The sequence below is a fragment of the Zalophus californianus genome, chromosome 10, assembly GCF_009762305.2.
Source record: "Zalophus californianus isolate mZalCal1 chromosome 10, mZalCal1.pri.v2, whole genome shotgun sequence".
Taxonomy (NCBI): domain Eukaryota; kingdom Metazoa; phylum Chordata; class Mammalia; order Carnivora; family Otariidae; genus Zalophus; species Zalophus californianus.
The window spans coordinates 70,763,183-70,780,165 of record NC_045604.1 but is presented as its reverse complement, the minus strand read 5'-3'; the positions used below and the strand labels follow the sequence as shown (position 1 = coordinate 70,780,165).

At 55.6% G+C, this 16,983-nt stretch overlaps 1 protein-coding gene across 20 annotated transcripts in view; it reads right to left on the bottom strand.

Moving 5' to 3' along the window:
* The window catches only part of MAPK8IP3 (mitogen-activated protein kinase 8 interacting protein 3), a 48,078-nt gene that overhangs the window by 26,476 nt on the left and 4,619 nt on the right, over positions 1-16,983 (bottom strand). For 9 of the 20 annotated variants that reach the window (XM_027614124.2, XM_027614137.2, XM_027614115.2 and 6 more), the window contains exons 2-5: positions 7,313-7,433; positions 5,742-5,812; positions 5,402-5,493; positions 1,707-1,730 (exon numbers count right to left, since the gene is read on the bottom strand). In XM_027614124.2, coding sequence (XP_027469925.1) covers positions 1,707-1,730; positions 5,402-5,493; positions 5,742-5,812; positions 7,313-7,433 — 308 coding nt within the window. Of the gene's footprint in view, positions 1-1,706; positions 1,731-5,401; positions 5,494-5,741; positions 5,813-6,587; positions 6,695-7,312; positions 7,434-7,549; positions 7,725-8,574; positions 9,643-16,983 lie in introns of those variants that run through there. The other 11 variants (XM_027614126.2, XM_027614117.2, XM_027614122.2 and 8 more) reach the window with 4 other exon arrangements.

Sequence of the window (16,983 nt, the reverse complement as noted above, 5' to 3'; positions counted from 1 at the left end):
TGCACACAGAGCTCGACCCCCAGGGACCGCGGTGTGAGGAGTGGTGGACGCTTCCTCAGGACTCCCAGACAGCCAGATCCGGAGACTGGACCGCTCTGGAGAGGGAAGGTGGGCGGCTTCCTTGCAGTGCTTGGAAGAATGGAGCAGCCACGGTCCACGAGAACTTCCTACAGCCAGGCAGGCAGCTTTGTGAAGCATGACCCTGGGAGGCGGGGGCTCTCTGGCTGGGGCCCCCATGTGGTTCTGGGGGCCGGCCAGGGCTAGGATGAAGCAGGAGAACACAGAGGCTGAGCCAGAGTCCTGCTTTGTCTGGTCCGAGGCTGGCTGGTGCATCCTGTTCAGCAAGATGCTGTCTCCCGCAAAGCTGGGAGCGGGCTGTGCTGTCCCGGGAGCTGGTCTGTGGCAGGGACAGCACCAGAGGAGCACGTGCTCCCGAGGGGCTGGAGCCACCGGCACCTCCGCACATCAGGGCCTAGGCCACCCAGGAAGCTGGTTTCCTGTGGACAATCACAGGCGTCTCACGCAGCCCTTGTCCCCCTGATAGAGGATGCGTTCTCAGGCACATCTCAGCTGGTCACCTGACAGTTAAAGACACTCAGACCCCAAGAAAGGCACCAAGTTAGGGAGCTCTGCGTCTGCAGGTACATCAAAACCTCAGCAGGCCCTGAGGCTCTGCCCCCTGACTGCCCTCTGCCACAGCCTGCCTGGTCCCGGGTGTCTGGGAAGGTGCCAGTGGCCACGAGGTCAGCACGTCCCTGGAGGAGGGGCCAGCCTCCAGAGCCATAGCGTCTGCTCCCCCGAGGCTCCCGGGCACATCCTTTGCTCACTCTTCCTCGTTGGGCTCCCAGTGCCGGTGCAGGAACCCCTCTCCTGGGGCCCAGCTCCACCGTGGGAGAAATGCACAGCGGGGCCCTTGGCCCCAGGCAAGGGGCAGAGTGTGAGCGTCCTGCCTCAAAGGACAACGGGGGGGATGCGTGCTGTCACCCGCTTCCAGAGCTGTGTGCAAGGACACACACTGCATCCAGAGACGGCCAGGCTGCTCTCCTGCAATGGGCATCGTCCCCAGGAATCAAGCCTCATCTTCTCTCTGCTCCTCACAGAGCCACGCGTGGCCTGCTCCACAAGCCCTGGGGGTACGTGTGGGACACTGCCTGTCCAGAGCTCGGCCACAGTGTCCCCTTGTCACATCCCGCTGCTCCTTTGGGAGATGCCATGCTCGTCCAGAAGCTACAGCCCGAGGGAGTCACACTGCCTGTAGAGGTCAGGCTGCCTGCAAGGGTCACAGCCACACGCCGGTTCCAGGCCAGTACTTGGAGTGACTGAGCCGACTGCGAGCCCAGGTCCGTCTGACGCCAGAGTGCGGGGTCTCCACCCATGCCCACCGCCTCCCTGCAGTGCTAGCCTAGGGCTTCAGGCCCGAGGGCCCATCTGCGACCATGGATGTTTGCCGGGCGGGGCCCCTGTGCCGCTACCTATTCTGAGGCTGTCTCGGGGACCTGGGTCCTGCCCGCTGCGTCTGCTGCCTGGCCTCTAAGTGCCACACCCAGAGTCTGTGATCCATAATATCGCTGCAGAGAAATCTGTCAAGTGGGTCGAGGACGAGCCCTGGCCCTGTAATTAAGGACCACCAGCAGGACCGACTCTCCCGAACCCCAGGGCATCCCGAGCGCCCCGCACAGCAGCATGAACGCCGGCCCAGGCTTTACCTTTTCCTCCACGACTGGCGAGGGCTGCAGGGCAGTGACAGACACAGGGACGGCACATAGCAGCAACAGCACAGGGGTGAGACGAGAAGACAGCATTAGAGGGCACAGGTCACGCGCTCACGTGGAGGGCGAGTGTGCATGGCAGTGGGCTCCGCGCCACGCAAACACACAGAGACATGCAGACATATGCACGCGACAGACACACAGCACTCAGACACGTGAGCTCTCCGCTGAGCAGCCGGCCCGCGGCTTTGCACGCACACTCAGTACGGGGTGGGTGTCCTCTCCCAGAACCCCAGCACGCGTGCACACCCAGGCACACACACGCTCACGCTCGTGGGCCCACACACTAACCAGAGTTTCTAAAGACACACACATTGAGAAAACCAGGCCAGAAGTGAAGGGAAACGCCTGTCTGGGTTTGGCAGTGATCGATCAACGGCTCCCAGCGCTGAGGATGAGGCCCTGTCGGCAGGAGCCGGGAAGACTGAACTACGGAGCTGGGCAGACATACTTATTTCTCCCCAAAGAGCTGTGGCAGGAGAAGGGACAGCCCACAGAAGCGGGCCAGGGTGGTGGGGCCACAGATGCAGCAGCGCCGGTGACAAAGGCCAATGTTCCCTGGAAATGTTGGGTGGAGCTGCTGTCTGCTCACCCAGAAACAGGTCCTAGGGCAGCCAGACATGCACAGAGCGCCCTCAGAACGTCTGGGCCACAAGGAAGCGGCTGCAGGTGAGGTGCGAGCCTGAGTCCCAGACGGTGGCCGGTTCCGTGGGCCGGTGAGCAAGGTAAACATGGAGGGCGGGCTGGCGAGGCGATGGGGCAGCCCAGACACACAGCACCACTCCTCTGCCTCCCAAACAAGTGCTGCTCTGGCCGTCACCCCCACAGGACGACTCTCCTCCTCGTGGCCAAGGGGACATGGCGGAGGCAGGCCATGTCCACGGAGGGTCTCAGCTGACAGTCCAGGTGCCTTCTTTCTGCAGGCAGGAATCTCTCACACATGGTGGTGCTTTGGCTCAGGAAGGTCTATTCATGGAGAGCCAAGGGCCTGGACACCATGCTGATCAAACGCACCCCAACCTTGGGGTGCTCTCTGCAGACATCTGGCCGAGAGCCCCTCCCTCTCCTGGGCAGCCGTTGGGTCCATTTTGCAAATGAAGGGGCTCCTGTGGGCTTGGCTGGGTGCGGAGAAAGCCCCCACCAGGACAGCCACGCCCGGAGGCACCAAAGGCCCCGAAACACCCAGGAGCGACAAATGGGTACAGCCAGGCAGCAGGCAGAAAAGACCTGTTCCCTGAGGGAGGAGGAGAGCCCACACGGCCTCCAAGAGCTGCCGTGCAGCCTCAGAAGGGATCCCAGACGGGACTCCGTGAGCCAGCCCCTCTCAAGTGTGAGTCCTGACAGCAGAAGGGTGATGGCCACGATGGGCCAGAACCCAACTCCAAGCACAGGGAGCACCGCAGGGCCTGGTGCCAGGCTCGGTCCAGACTAAGCCACAGAGCCACAAGACCCACGGTGACAGCAGGCTCCCAGACCAGGTCCTGCCTCCGTCGCCCGGGGAAGCATCCATGGAAAGCAACCCCAGCCTGCAGTCACAGACCTCTTCTCTTCCACATCCAGGAAGAAACCAAGGCCTGACCTGGCCCCCGGTGACGGCTCCTAATAATGCTAGGGATGCTCAGGGCCCGGCTTTGGTGCCTGGGCAACTTCTGTTTTGGGCTGAGCCCACGTCATCCTGAGGTTCTGGGGATACCTGTTTCTGTGGCATCCCCAGGGCCCGGGGCACTGGCCATGCTGACTTAGGACCCTGAACGCTCAGGGCCTCCAGGTCCTGAGTTCAGAGAGCCCACCTCCCCTGGCTTCTGGGAAAACTGGGCCCTTCTCACTGGACTCTCTCCTTCGTGACCTTCAAGGTGCTCCTGCCTTAAAGGGAACTGGCAGGGAACCAGCCTGAAGGTTCCGGAATGCTGCAGCCCTCAGGAACTGGCCACAAGCCCAGCACTCATCAGGGATGCCCAAGCTGCCCAGCCGCTGCAGCCCCACTCAAAAACAATACGGAGCCCCTGCCCCCCCAGGTCAGCATTCAAGTGCAGTTACTCAGAAATCCTCCCGGTAGCTTCTGCGTGCTGGGGGTGAGGATGTGGCAGTGCGCTCAAGGGAAACTCTCCCGAGCTGGGAGCCAGGAGCTGGGAGGCTGTTACTTCCCCCTTCAGACAGTCTTGACTCAGGATCGACACCTGCAGAGTTCTGTCCTTTAAGCTGTTTGGTCCGTACTTCCCACCTGGTGTGGGGTCGCCACCAGCAGCCTGTGGTCCTTTCTCTAGGGCCTGAGTGCACAGCAGGGACGCGTCCACTAAAAGCCTGGGACTGTCTAGAAACGTGCGGCCATCCCCACCACCCTTCCCAGGTGCCACCCAGCCTTCACACATGTGTTCCGTGTTTCTGTTTTCAAGTCGACGCCTTGAGCACAGGGGTACAACGGCTTTGCCCACTGGGCCCAGATAGCCACACGCACAGTGGAAGGGCCTGAACCCGCCTGTTTGTAGTGTACCCGCCGAAGAGGCAGGCCGGAGAAAGCTTCTGCAGGTGGTGGGGTGTGACCAGGGCTTCAGGCATCAGCCGCAGGAATGAGGGGCCATGGTTGGAAAGGGACCAAGAGCTGAGCTCCGTCTGTGGGACCTGGGATCCCAACCTCCGGCCCCTCCTCCCACCTACTAGAAACTCGGGACGTCGGTACCCTTCCCCCCCTACCCCAGGACCAGGTCAACGACCTCAGTCTCCCACAGGCCAACTCCTGCAAGTTGGCAACACCGTAGGAAGCCTCGCTGACAGTCCGTGCCCTTGGAGACAGTGGTCCAATCTTATCCTGACCGAAGGTGCAGGTTAGCTCCCCTCCCCGCAGATAAAAGCAGCGGAGCTCCTGGGCTCAGATAAGCGAGGGCCAGAGTCTGCTGGTGCCGCCCTGCCACAATGAGAATGTGCTCCCCGTGGGGGTCGCCGGCTGTCCGGCCTCCCCGACCCGCCCAACACGGTCAATTCTCATGACTCCAGGTGGTCAAGGCCCACAGAGTCACCGACAGCCCTGGATCAATGGATGTGGAGCCGCCCCCCCCCCGCCACAGATCCACATCTCACAGAAATCAGAACCTTGATTCTCGAATCCTCTGGCAGGGGGGGATATCCGCTTTGTTTTGCAAAAGAGAAAGAGAGGTGTGCAAGTGTTTGGTGAGCTGCCTGAGGCTGCTCCAGACAGGGGCCGGAGCTGGGCTTCCAACCTCACCAAACGGCCCCAGAGCGCCCACGTCCTGCACACACTGTGCCATCACCACGGGGTCTCTGCAGCCATCTGCACAAGACCGCGGAAGCCCCACGAGGGTTGATGTTGAGGCACAAACTTTAGTGAGTAGCTGAATCCACAAACACAGGATCTGAGTGAACAGGACTGGCCACCCCATTTCCTGGGGCCTTTGCGACTGCACACGGCTGGCAGGAGGCCCACATCCCCCTGGCCCCACTCTGGTGCCTGGCCCATATGCACACACTCCTGCCCCAGCCACACACTCTGACCAGACCCCCTCTTTTGAGTCAGAGGTGGACGCAGCTCTCCAAAGGCTGCCCTCCGCTCCAGAGCCCCGGAGCACCCTGGGGACGAGGAGCCACTAGAGGCCACAGTCTCCAGCTTCCCGCCTCACCTCCTCCCCGGCAGGCTGCCCTCGGTTTGGCTGTTTCCCCCGACTTGCTGCATCTTGGACCTCTCGATATGCTCCACATAGGTCTGGATCATCTGCAAAGGACAAAACTGCTGTGTGAGTCATCCGTGCTGACCCAGGCATCTCTCCCTCAAGCCAGTGGTGCTGTCCAGGCCGGCAGTGCTCTGCCAGCAATGAAGCCACGTTCGTGGAGTGGAGTCTGACCAGCGCACAGCTGGAAATTAGAAAGAAAAGGCCAGAAAGGCCAGCCAAGGCCAGCAGGCACACCCAGCTGCCAGGCTGCAGCCACGTCCTTGTGTGTGGGTCACGGCCAGGAACCTACCTCTGTGTGTCGCTGGTGCAGAGCGTTGTACTCCTTCTTCATCTCTGACTCTCGTTCCTCCAACCGGGAAACTGGAAGACACAGCCATGGACTGTCAACAACACGGCCCGCCTCGCCACGCCTCCTTGCTTCCCCTCGTGCGTGTGGGCAGAAGGTTCCAGGACAAACTGATGCCTGGTGCAGACAGGACGGGTTTGGCCCGCAGAGACCCCGGGGGCACAAGAAGGCAGATCCCGGCCAGTCTAGGTGGCATGTGGTGTGTGTGCTGCGTGCCTGGAGAGTGTTCAGCTCCACCACCAAGACAGCCAGGATGATTGCAACCCACCCAGGGCTGCTATCTGTGCCTGGGCAGCCCGAGACGCAGGGAGCTCGCCGCGGTCAGGCGGAGACAAGACGTGAGCAAGGGGCTCGTAGAGGGGGGCAGAGTTACGTGAGTAACCTCTATGACATAGGAGAGAGCTCAAGGATAGTTGCCATGGGGACCGAACCAACAAGTATCCCTGATGCACACCAAGGGCTGGAAAGACCAAGCTGCGGCCATGGAACCTCTGGGCCGGCAGGGCTGATGCCCAGGAGGGCCCCCTCTGGCCCTGCATGTGCTCCGCCTGCCACAAGCAGGTGAGCCACCTGACTCGTCGACAGGCCTGCCGGGCATCTTGCCCCCTGCGTCCCGCCACCAGGGCGAGCATCTGTGGCCCTTTGTTCAAACTTCAACTGTGTCCCAGTGGCCCCAGCAAGTGGAGAAGCTGAAGCACAGAGTGAGGCAAGGCACGTGCCTGTCACGGGCCTGGCACCCACGGGTGTGGTCCTTCCATGTGTGAGCCACCCTGCTCCCCCGTCTCCCACCTTCCCTGCTTCCTTAAACAGATCTAACAGGTGACACCAGTCCACATCTCCAGCACCACCACAGGCTCTCCGGTTCCGCGATGTCCGTAGAGGCCACGTCCCCCACCTCACAGCAGGGGCCTCAGAGTCGGCATCTCTACACAGCTCTCTGGGGGCCACACACTGAGGAGCAGCAAGGGCATCTGCAGGAACTGGGGGTCAGAGGCTCATGAGACTCGTGTACCTGGCTGCCCCTACCCCAGGGATGGAGAGTCTGACCCCTAGCCTCTGCTCCAGCCTTGGGAGGGGCTGCCCATGTGTGCGGCAGGCCCTGGAGAGGACCCCTTCTGGCCTCGCTGCTGGCCACCTCAGCGGGCTCCCCCAGCAAGCTCTCTGACGGCCCAAGAGCAGCGTCTCCTAGGTGGCAGACAGACAGGAGCCGGCAACGCAATGGGGAGCTCTCATCGAAAGGGCTGGCGAGGTCCGGCCCAGGCCGCATATTCAGCAAAAATGCTTTGTCATCAAAGGGGCCTTATTTATCGATTTCTGCACAGGATTTGAGGCTGATTACGGAGACATGGAGCAGTGTGAAGGTATAAACTAGTGGTTGAGGGAATCACAGCCAAAGAAGGCAGCCGCCGGCTTCTATCAAAGCCTCTCCACATCCTTCCCAGCTGGGCCCACTCTTACAACACACACATTCAAAAGCAATTCCCACTCCACCCTCCCACCCCCCAGCTACTTACTCTGATCTGCATAGTTTTTGGCCTTCAATTCCAGCTGGCGAGTCTGAAACTCATAGTGTTCCACCTGGATTTGCAGCTCTTTCTTCTCTTGTTCCAAGGCATCTTCAAATTCGATGAATTTCTGCGCACAGGAGGAGAAAAGGGCAGGCGTCGTGAATGTGGGATGCCAGGTGACAGCAGGGCTCACAGAAGGGTCACACCGCCTGCCACCCTCTGTGGGCAAACCCTGACACGCACCGTCCAGGAGCGGGGCCAGACGAGTTTCCCGGGAGTTAATACCTCTAGAACCTTCTAGTCAGCTCTCCAGAGAGTCTCACGGGGCCCTGATGTAGGAACACTCATGCTTCCTTTAATGATCTGTCACCATCTTGAAAGTCTTTTTTTTTTTTAAAGATTTTATTTATTTATTTGACAGAGAGAGAGACAGCGAGAGAGGGAACACAAGCAGGGGCAGTGGGAGAGGGAGAAGCAGACTTCCCCCTGAGCAGGGAGCCCGATGCAGGGCTCGATCCCAGGACCCTGGGATCATGACCTGAGCCGAAGGCAGTTGCTTAACAACTGAGCCACCCAGGTGCCCGACCATCTTGAAAGTCTTAATAATTCTTGAACAAGGGACCCCAAACTTCCATTTCCACAGCGGGCCCCACAAATCATGCCGCTGGTCCTTTTCCAGAAGAGTAACATGACTCTTACCGACACTAAACACCTACATCAGGTCAAGTCTACTTTGCTCCTAATCTGTGTTCAGTTATGCTCGGTTCAGGAAGCCATCGCTACTGGAATAACCAACGGGGCTTGGTCTTTGGAATCTTTCCCTTACAACACAGAAAGTGTCTGAGCAAAACTATCATCAAACCAAGTGAAAAGAAAGCACTTTGCCAATAAACAAAAACAAAGACAACTCTTGAAAGATCTTGGGAGGGCTCCTGGCTCCACACTGAAAGCCAGGTATGGATGCAGGCCTCTGGGAGAGGGGAGGAACACCCCAGGGTCGCGGGGGTGGGGGCGGGGGTGGGGTCCCCATGCTGATGCCACCAGCTGTAGTTCCTACAACAGCTCTTGGGGGGGAGCTGTCGACACCTCAGTTTTGTGGTGTGCGGAGCTGGAGAGGGCGGGGTGGGCAGGGGCCGGGAAGGGTGCGTGGGGAGCCAGGCTGGCAGCCTCACAGCTCCAGCCACGTAAAGCACCACCACCCCGCAGCCAGGAAAGTGCACATGGGCGGCTCAGCTGTGCACAAACCGCCAGCACACAGTTTGACTCACCTGGACACAAGCAGCATCTGAAGAAGAAACAAAGGTTATTAACTGGATGATACGGGTATGTTTTCATTTGGGTAATTTTAGTTCCTGTTAGTTAAAATTAACCGGAGCACGTGCAACATTGTGCTTCTGTGGGAACATCAGGCGGGAGTATTACGAGAATATTTTTTAAAAAACCGTAATTGTACCACCCAGAGTCGGTTAACATGAGGCGATGTCCTTCCAGATGTGCATGCATGTGTGCACACGCGTGCACACGAGCATACAGGGCCGATGCGCTACCTCTTATACAAGGAATTCTGGGGACCATTATCTTCAGCCGCGTAACCTGAAGTGTCTTCCTGCATCAAGAAACATACTCTCCCACTTCCAGTGTCGGTAGGCATGTGTGTGCAGAGCAGAGCTTACTCCATCAATTACCTGCTGTTGGGCTTCAAAGCTGCTCTAAAGCGTCACTGGGGTCACGGCCTGTGGAAATGCCCCATGGCTTCCTGTGATGGGAGACCGTGGTCCTGGGCCCGCGAGCGGCTACGACCCCTCAGAGGGGCCGCCCAGCTCACTCTGCGCAGGCTGGGGCAGGAGCCTCTCCCAGGGCCTGGACGCCTAGGGACCAGAGCTGGACAGCGGTGCTGCCAGCCTGACGGTGGGACCCGGCCCGCCGTAACCATCCTGAGTTTCAGTTCCCTGGTGACCACAATACGTATCGGTCCCAAACAGCTTACTACGTCCTTGTCTGACGCCCTGCCTGCCACCGTGTTCCTGCTGTTCCTCGTGATCTGTGAGGACCCCGTCTTCCACGTGGCAGGTGCTTCCCCGGGACACAGTTGTGTGTGCACTACACAAGCGTACTTCATCATTTCTCCTTCGTCACTCTGAAATGCCACCTTTCTCACGTGCTCAATCCTAATACAGATTTCGGTTTATTTGTGAGCCAGGTCAGAGCTTTCTCTGAACGTGGACTGCTCCATTATCCCTTAATATCGGACACGTAAGTCATCCTTTCAAGTCCCCTTTTCAACATTTTCTTGGTTATTCCCACTTGCTTATCCTTCTGGATTAACTTGAGAACCATCCGGAGTCACTCGATATGTTTATTTTTGCATAAGCAGTTTGCCTGTCCAAAAGCACCGGCTCTCTGGGCCTCGGGATGGGGTCCTGACCTGCGGGCTGCACCCCTGCGGTGTCACACAAAGAAAAGGAGTCATTTCAGGGACATGTCCCCTCTATGTTTGCTCATGCATCACCTGCACTTGAGAGGTGGAAGTCAGCTGAGAGATTTCAAAACTATAGATGGTGTCAGAAAGCCCGCTTCCAGATTCTTATGAAGGTCAAGAGAGACTTACTTAAATCTATCCTGATAGGTGATCATTAGAATCCAACCTGAGTGACAGTGCCAAAATGCTTTGTCATGCCCTAAAACCATGCCTACAGATTCCCGATGGAGCTAGCCCCAAACCAGGTCACAGGCAGAAATCCTCTGACCTTGATATTTGAAGGCTTTCAGCATCAGGAAATATGGAGACATGAACCAAGAGAGAAAGCAGCTAAGTGAGGCTGTGTACACAGGCATTCTCAAGGCCACAGCAGGTGGCAGGGAGACAGATCCCACAATGGTCAACAGGATGTCTGTGGTTCTCAGGCCACGTGGAACCCCGGTGCCAAAGGGATGGCCCCACTGGGCGGGGATGCTCAGTACTTCGTAACTGGTGCCCTTCCATCTTCTCGGCACCCCTGCGCAAAGGAGCGTGGGTGCTCCCGTGGGAGCCGCTCCCCAGGTGAACAGAGAGCCCCAAGAAACACACAAGTGACCATCAGCCGACTTGAGGACCCTGGCCTCGGACCCTCGCCCTCCCTGCGCAGCTCCCAGAGGCACCTGAGCAAGGTGAGACCACTGCTTCTGCACCACAGTGAGTGCGGCCCAGAACCTCTGTCCCTGGTCCCCCGGACGTGGGCATCCTACCGGACAGAAGTGATCAGGGGGCCCCTCAAGGCCTCCGAGTCTGTGAAAACATTACAAACACAACGTGGCATTCTACAGCTTCCAAGAAATCCTCCTTTTTCTTCCCCTCTTGAAGATATTATTTCAATGTCATTCAAGTAATTTCGGTTAACAAAAAACAAAAGCCAGCCATTTAACCAAAATGGAATATGCAAAGAAATCATCAAATATTATAGGGAATAAATAATGTGAAGGAACAGTGTCTGGCCAAGACTAAACAAATACGGAATCTTTGTTTCTTAGGAGGGAGTGCTCAGGGCTGGACTGGGGAAGACGTCATCTTGGCAAGTAAGGGGGAGAGCAGGGGCACCCTGGTTGGCGGTTAGCTCAGGAGTGAAGAGAGCAGGTGGCACAGGGAACGGGCACAAGGGAGCAGGGCACTGTCCTGCCTGGGTTAGCGAGAGTCACAAAAATCCAATAGAGGGGTTCAAAAAGACAGAAACTTTTTATTTGCACATCATTTACTTTGGATTTAAGGGAATCGAGACTTTTCAGTGGTGGGGGACAGTGTAGGGTGGAGACTAAGTCAAGTCTATAAAGAAAGTCTTCCAAAAATTTCTAAAGTAGAATCTGACTGTAACAAAATAGGACTGGAACTGAGAAGAATAAAAATTTGACTATGAGCATTCGGGTCAAGTGGGTCTGCGTGGTACTGGATTACACAAAAATACAAATCTCCTCTATCTGAAATCCCCTCTGCACACAGCAGTATCTCAATTCCAGAGATCTCCGGAAGGCGCGACTACAGCAAAGCGAAAACTTCGTACACATGCTCACTGTTTGTACTACGAGTTTGAATTTGAAATTATCATCTGTCCAACCAAGTCTAATCAAAATGTCATGAGGCACATGATAACCCACAGGATGTTTATGCTCACTCATAGGACCGATCTTCTGAGCTGCCCGAAGAGCAATGACTAGCCATTCTATGACAAAGGGACCTGCATCTTATCCTTAGCATCTAGATACAAAACAGCTAATTCTTGCATCTAAATACCAATATATAACACATGATTCCCTTTTTAGATTTGTTTTTAAGTATACTACTCCCTCCCTCCCACTAACAAAGAGCTGGGTTTTAAAATGAAACTCAGCTTTGGTTTTCAGAATTTGCTTTCAGGTGAATCTCAAGATACATACTGAAACAACCTGAGTGTGGGCTCTTCCAAACTAGGAGCCAGAGGAGGCCTTTCTCAGTGTTCCAGAGAACGAGGTCATTCCTCCTGACGTGTACAAAAAAGCACAGGTAGAAATAAACTAACTTTTCACGTCAAATATAAAATTAAAACCACAGCAGACATCAGGATCCCCGATTCCCAGAACGCAAGAGAGATTATCAGGTAAACACTCTTTTATAACGTAATCATCTGTTCTGACAACTTTCATAACCCAGGGTTATTTTAATGGCAAAGTAAATTAGCATATTGATTCTAATTCTCCCCTCGTCTGTGTCCTTTAGGTCAAGGTCATACATAGGAAATAATTCAGTTCTGGCTGGTTTGTTGGAAATGAACCCAAAGGGAATCAGAGATCTCATTTTCTTCGATCAATTCCTTCTGGGGGCAGTGAGGGGATAGAACGGATTTCCAAAAGAAAAGTGCTCTTTTTTAGACTTTTATTTTAGGCAGGCAGAGCGGTAAACACTCAGGCTGTGGGGCACAGGCTTCCGTGTGTGGGGGCTGACTCCCTCATACAGTGTTTATAGTGATCAAATATTTACCAGGCGCTCCCGGCGGGGGGGGGTGAACCCCTGAGACCTCAAAGCACAGATGTTCTTTACAGCTTTCTTTCCATTTTCCACAATGGGGTCAGCACACAGACGTGAAATGCAGGGTAGGCAGGGGAGTAGAGCAGGATGGAGCGAGATGGCTCGCTGGGGGGGTGCACGGCGGAGGGACGGAAGCGCAAGTCTGTATTCTAGCATGACACACATGTCTGAGAGATCACTCCACCCCCGTGCAGGAATCCAAGAATTGCGCTGGAGTCATAAAAAAAAGCAAAGTTTCCTCACATTTGTGTTAAAGGGACCACTGATTCAGCATCCGCCTGAATGGAATCCCAACGAACGGCACTGGTTTAATTCATAGTGATTTCCAAGGGTTGGCAAGACAGACACAAAAAATCTGTGTGTGTGCCCAAAAGAATGTTATGGTTATGTTTACATATTAAATATTAATAAACATTTTATATATTAAGAGACAGGCTATATAAAATATATACATAGGACACATAAAATACATGATGTGGTTGGTAATGTGGGACGGAAGGAAAAGGAAGATAAAACTAAAAGCCCGAGGCCCCACGCCGGGAGAAGTGAACCTCTAGGACCCCGTGTTCTCTGGAGCATTCTCAGCAGTGTACCCTGGCTCCCTTAACTTGCTCATCCACTCAGCTTCTGCCTGGCTGCTGCTGGGTTTAACAGCACACGGGCCTAGGGTGCTGGCTTTGTGGACACAGGGTCTTGCTGTCCAGAAATGAACACAGCAGACGTGACCCGGGCCCTGGGCCACATGCGTGAGCAAGCACCCACGGGCTTCCACAGTGAGGAGAAGAGCCCATGAAGGGGTCAGGCACCCAGAGTGCATGAAGTTTCTGGGGAGGGGTGCACGGAGACTCTTGTGAGAGGCGTCACTTTGAATCTGTCGCTGCAGACAGTCAGAATCTAAACGTGCCAACTTTTGCTGCCCAAACCCTACTGAGTGAGGTGTGGTCCTCCAGGACAAGGACCTGTCCCCCGCTTAACCTGGCATTCCCCAAATCTTCTGCGCATGAGAGGTGATGAGTACGCGGACTGATAGCTAACTTCCCTGGGGTGAGACTTTTCCGCCCTGGTGACTCGGGTGCTTTTTTTGGGACTGACTGGTCCTATCGCCGGCCACCCACTGCTCCAGACCTCTCCTGGGCTTTCTCTCCCTGGGAACCCCCACGCGCAGCTGCATCTGAGCCGGGTTCGGAGAAGCCACCTCCCGCTCCACCCATAGGGGAGGGACGGACGGCCACATGCGCACAGGGCTCAGCGCTACAGGGAGGGATAAGGACCACACTCACAACCACCCGGAAGAATCTCAACATCATTATGCTGACCAAAAGAAGCCAGACAGAAAAAGACAAAACACCTGCACAATTCTATTTATATGAAGTTCTGGAGAACGTGCAGGACTCTACAGTGATGGAGAGCAGACCAGTGGGGATGGGGAAGCAGGGGGAGGTCACCAAGGGGCAGGAGACACTCAGGGATGGTGGCCACTCTGGGTGGGTTTCTGGGTGTACACATGTCGAGACTCACCAAACTGCACAAATACATACAGTTCAGTGCATTCACCTCCATAAAGGTGTTAGAAAGAAAGAAACACAGAAACGAAGATATAGCCCAGGGTCAAAGATCTCGCCATGGGCCGTGACACCAGCATTTCTAGGTGCTGGGGACTTCTCGCCAAATTCTTCACAGCCTTTTGATAATTTCCTCACCTCCCCATTCTATCCTACACAGCTGGTACTCCTGTTTTGTTGCTGTTTATCTCACACTGTTTTCTTCTGTCTGGTCTCCTGTAACCAAACCTACTGCTTCGGGAGCTCTCCTCTTTCTGGAACGTGCTCACCGAACAGCGTTTCCCTGTGTCACCTGCCCGCCCTCCCCGGAGAGCTGAAGGCTCCCGTGCTCTGTGGCCTGGGGCGGGGCTGCCTGTGCTGGGGGCCCTAGTGATGTGTGGCTGTTTAAACTCATTAAAATGGTGTAAAATAAGAACTCGCTTCCTCTGTTGCATGAGCCATACGTGAAGTGTCAGTGGCCCCGTGTGGTCATCAGCTACTGAAGCAGACAGCACGAACGAGAAATTTCCATCCTCACAGAAGGTTGTGTTGAACAGACCACTGCTCTACCAGCTCAACCACAGAGCCCTTGCCCTTCAGGGACCAGACACACTGTTGGGTGTCGTGTGCACAGAGGCAGAGGAAAGCCTCCTCTCTCTTCATCTGCACACGCACAGGTGGCTAGCATCTCTTTGAGGTGTGTCGTCAGCAGGAAAAGAACCAGCCTTGGGGTAGAAAGAGCTAGAAGGGCACTGCCCCCTTAATCAGGCAGGAGGCAGCCGTAGGGTGCCGGGGTGCGAGGCACAGGGACCTATCCCTCTAGCTGGGCCCTAATTCATCTAAGCATTCAGCATCTGGATGCGCTCTGTGCAGCCCTCGTGCCAGACGCCAGGAAGGCAGGGGTGCCCAGGAACTGGAACCGCACGCAGGGGGGCGGCGCAGGGAACAGGCCCCAGAGGGAGGTGGGCCTGGCGACCGCATCAGAGCGAGGCCAGGCCTGGCAGGGTTCAAGCAGGAGGGGATCCTCTCTCTCTCTCTCTACCCAGAGTAGTCCCATCCCCACCTGTCACTGCGCATCCCACACGCCTACCTCATCAGCACGTGGGTGTCCAGTAATGTCTCCCCCAGTACCTCCCCACCGGGTGCCTGCCCCCAGATCCAATCCCCAAAGCCTGCAGCCGAGTCTGGCATCCGGACTGCCAGGAACACGGGGGAGGGGAGATGGGACGCGCCTTTGCAAAAGTTCCCTCTGGCTGAGGAAGGGCTGGGACAGGGAGCGAGGCCGGGAGGCCAGTGGGAGGCGCCAACTGGAACCAGGACAGTGGCAAAGGAGACAAGAAAGGTGCCTAAAACCAAAATTGGGCCAAAAGAATGGCTGGGACTCGGTGAGCGGTGGGACAGGGGAGCTAACACCCGGACGTTTCCCAGAGCACAGGCATCACATGCCTGAAAAGGCACGCTGGCCCGGATGCTGGCGGCGCCCCTGGTTGTCTGCTGTAGTAACAGGCCGTCCTGCAACCCTCCTGACGAATGGGGCCTGAGAGAGGGACCCTGTCCCGTGCTTGTTGGGCCTCGTCTCCTGACACCTGTCCTGCACACAGCAAGGGTTTCAGACACTCAGAGAAGCACACGACATCACCTCCGGGGGCTTCCTGCCAAACTGGGGGGCATCCCACAAAACAGGGGTCCTGTGATGTCACAATCGTTGCGGTTGCAAAAAGCAGAAAGCGAGGACCCAATCCAGAAGAGAGGAGGCTATGGGGACAAGCAGGACCCTGGAGGTCATGCAGAGCGAGAGGGAGGGGTGGAGAGACAGAAGGAAGAGCAAGGTAGAAAAATGTTCCCATTTGGGAATCTGGGTGCAGGGTGTTATTTCTGCAACTTCTAGAAATGATTCTAATACAGGAAGTTTTAGAAAACTTTAAAATAAAAAAACCAGTGGGGAACCTGGCTGGCTGAGTAGGAGGAGTGCAACTCTTGATCTCAGGGTCGTGAGTTTCAGCCCCACACTGGGGGTAGACTTTATTTTAAAAAAGTTTTGTTTTGTTTTTAAGATTTTATTTATTTATTTGACAGAGAGAGACACAGTGAGAGAAAGTACACAAGCCGGGGGAGTGGGAGAGGGAGAAGCAGGCTTCCCGCCGAGCAGGGAGCCTGATGTGGGGCTCAATCCCAGGACCCTGGAAACATGACCTGAGCGGAAGGCAGACGCTTAACGACTGAGCCACCCAGGTGCCCTAAAAAAATTTTTTTTAATAAAAAGACCCACAGGGGCACCTGTGTGGTGCAGTTGATTAGGCATCTGACTCTTGATTTCAGCTCAGGTCATGATCTCAGGGTCCTGGGATGGAGCTCTGAGTCGGGCTCTGCACTCAGCACAGAGTCTGCTTGAATTCTCTCTCTCCCTCTGCTCCTTCTCTCTCTCAAAATAAATAAAATCTTTTAAAAAAATAATAAAATAGGGGTGCCCAGATGGATGTCGGTTAAGCGTCTGCCTTCGGCTCAGGTCATGATCTCAGGGTCCTGGGATTCAGTCCTGCACTGGGCTCCTTGCTTGGTGGGGAGTCTGCTTCTCCCTCTGCCCCTACCCCTGCTCTCTCTTTCTCTAGTGCTCTGTCAAATAAATAAATAAATAAAATCTTAAAAAGAAATAATAATAAAATAAAATAACCTGCAAAACCCAGATATTAACTTTAATTTAGAAGCCCCCGTTTGGGAAGAAGTAACTATAGCAGTCCTTGACCCTGCTGTGTAGCTGTGGCCAGCAGCCCAGAGAGTTTCTGCCCCCGGAGGACAGGCAGGGGTCGGGGCCCCTCCCCCACATGTCCAATCTGGCTGGGAAGCACCTCTTTGTCTCCATTTTTAAGGGAGCTCTGGTTGTTCTCCTGCAGACTTGGTACAGCTATCTTGGGTTGACCTTTATTTATTTATTTTTAAAGATTTTATTTATTTATTTGACAGAGAGACACAGCGAGAGAGAGAACACAAGCAGGAGGAGTGGGAGGGGGAGAAGCAGGCTTCCCATCGAGCAGGGAGCCCGATGCGGGGCTCGATCCCAGGACCCTGGGATCATGACCTGAGCTGAAGGCAGACGCTTAACGACT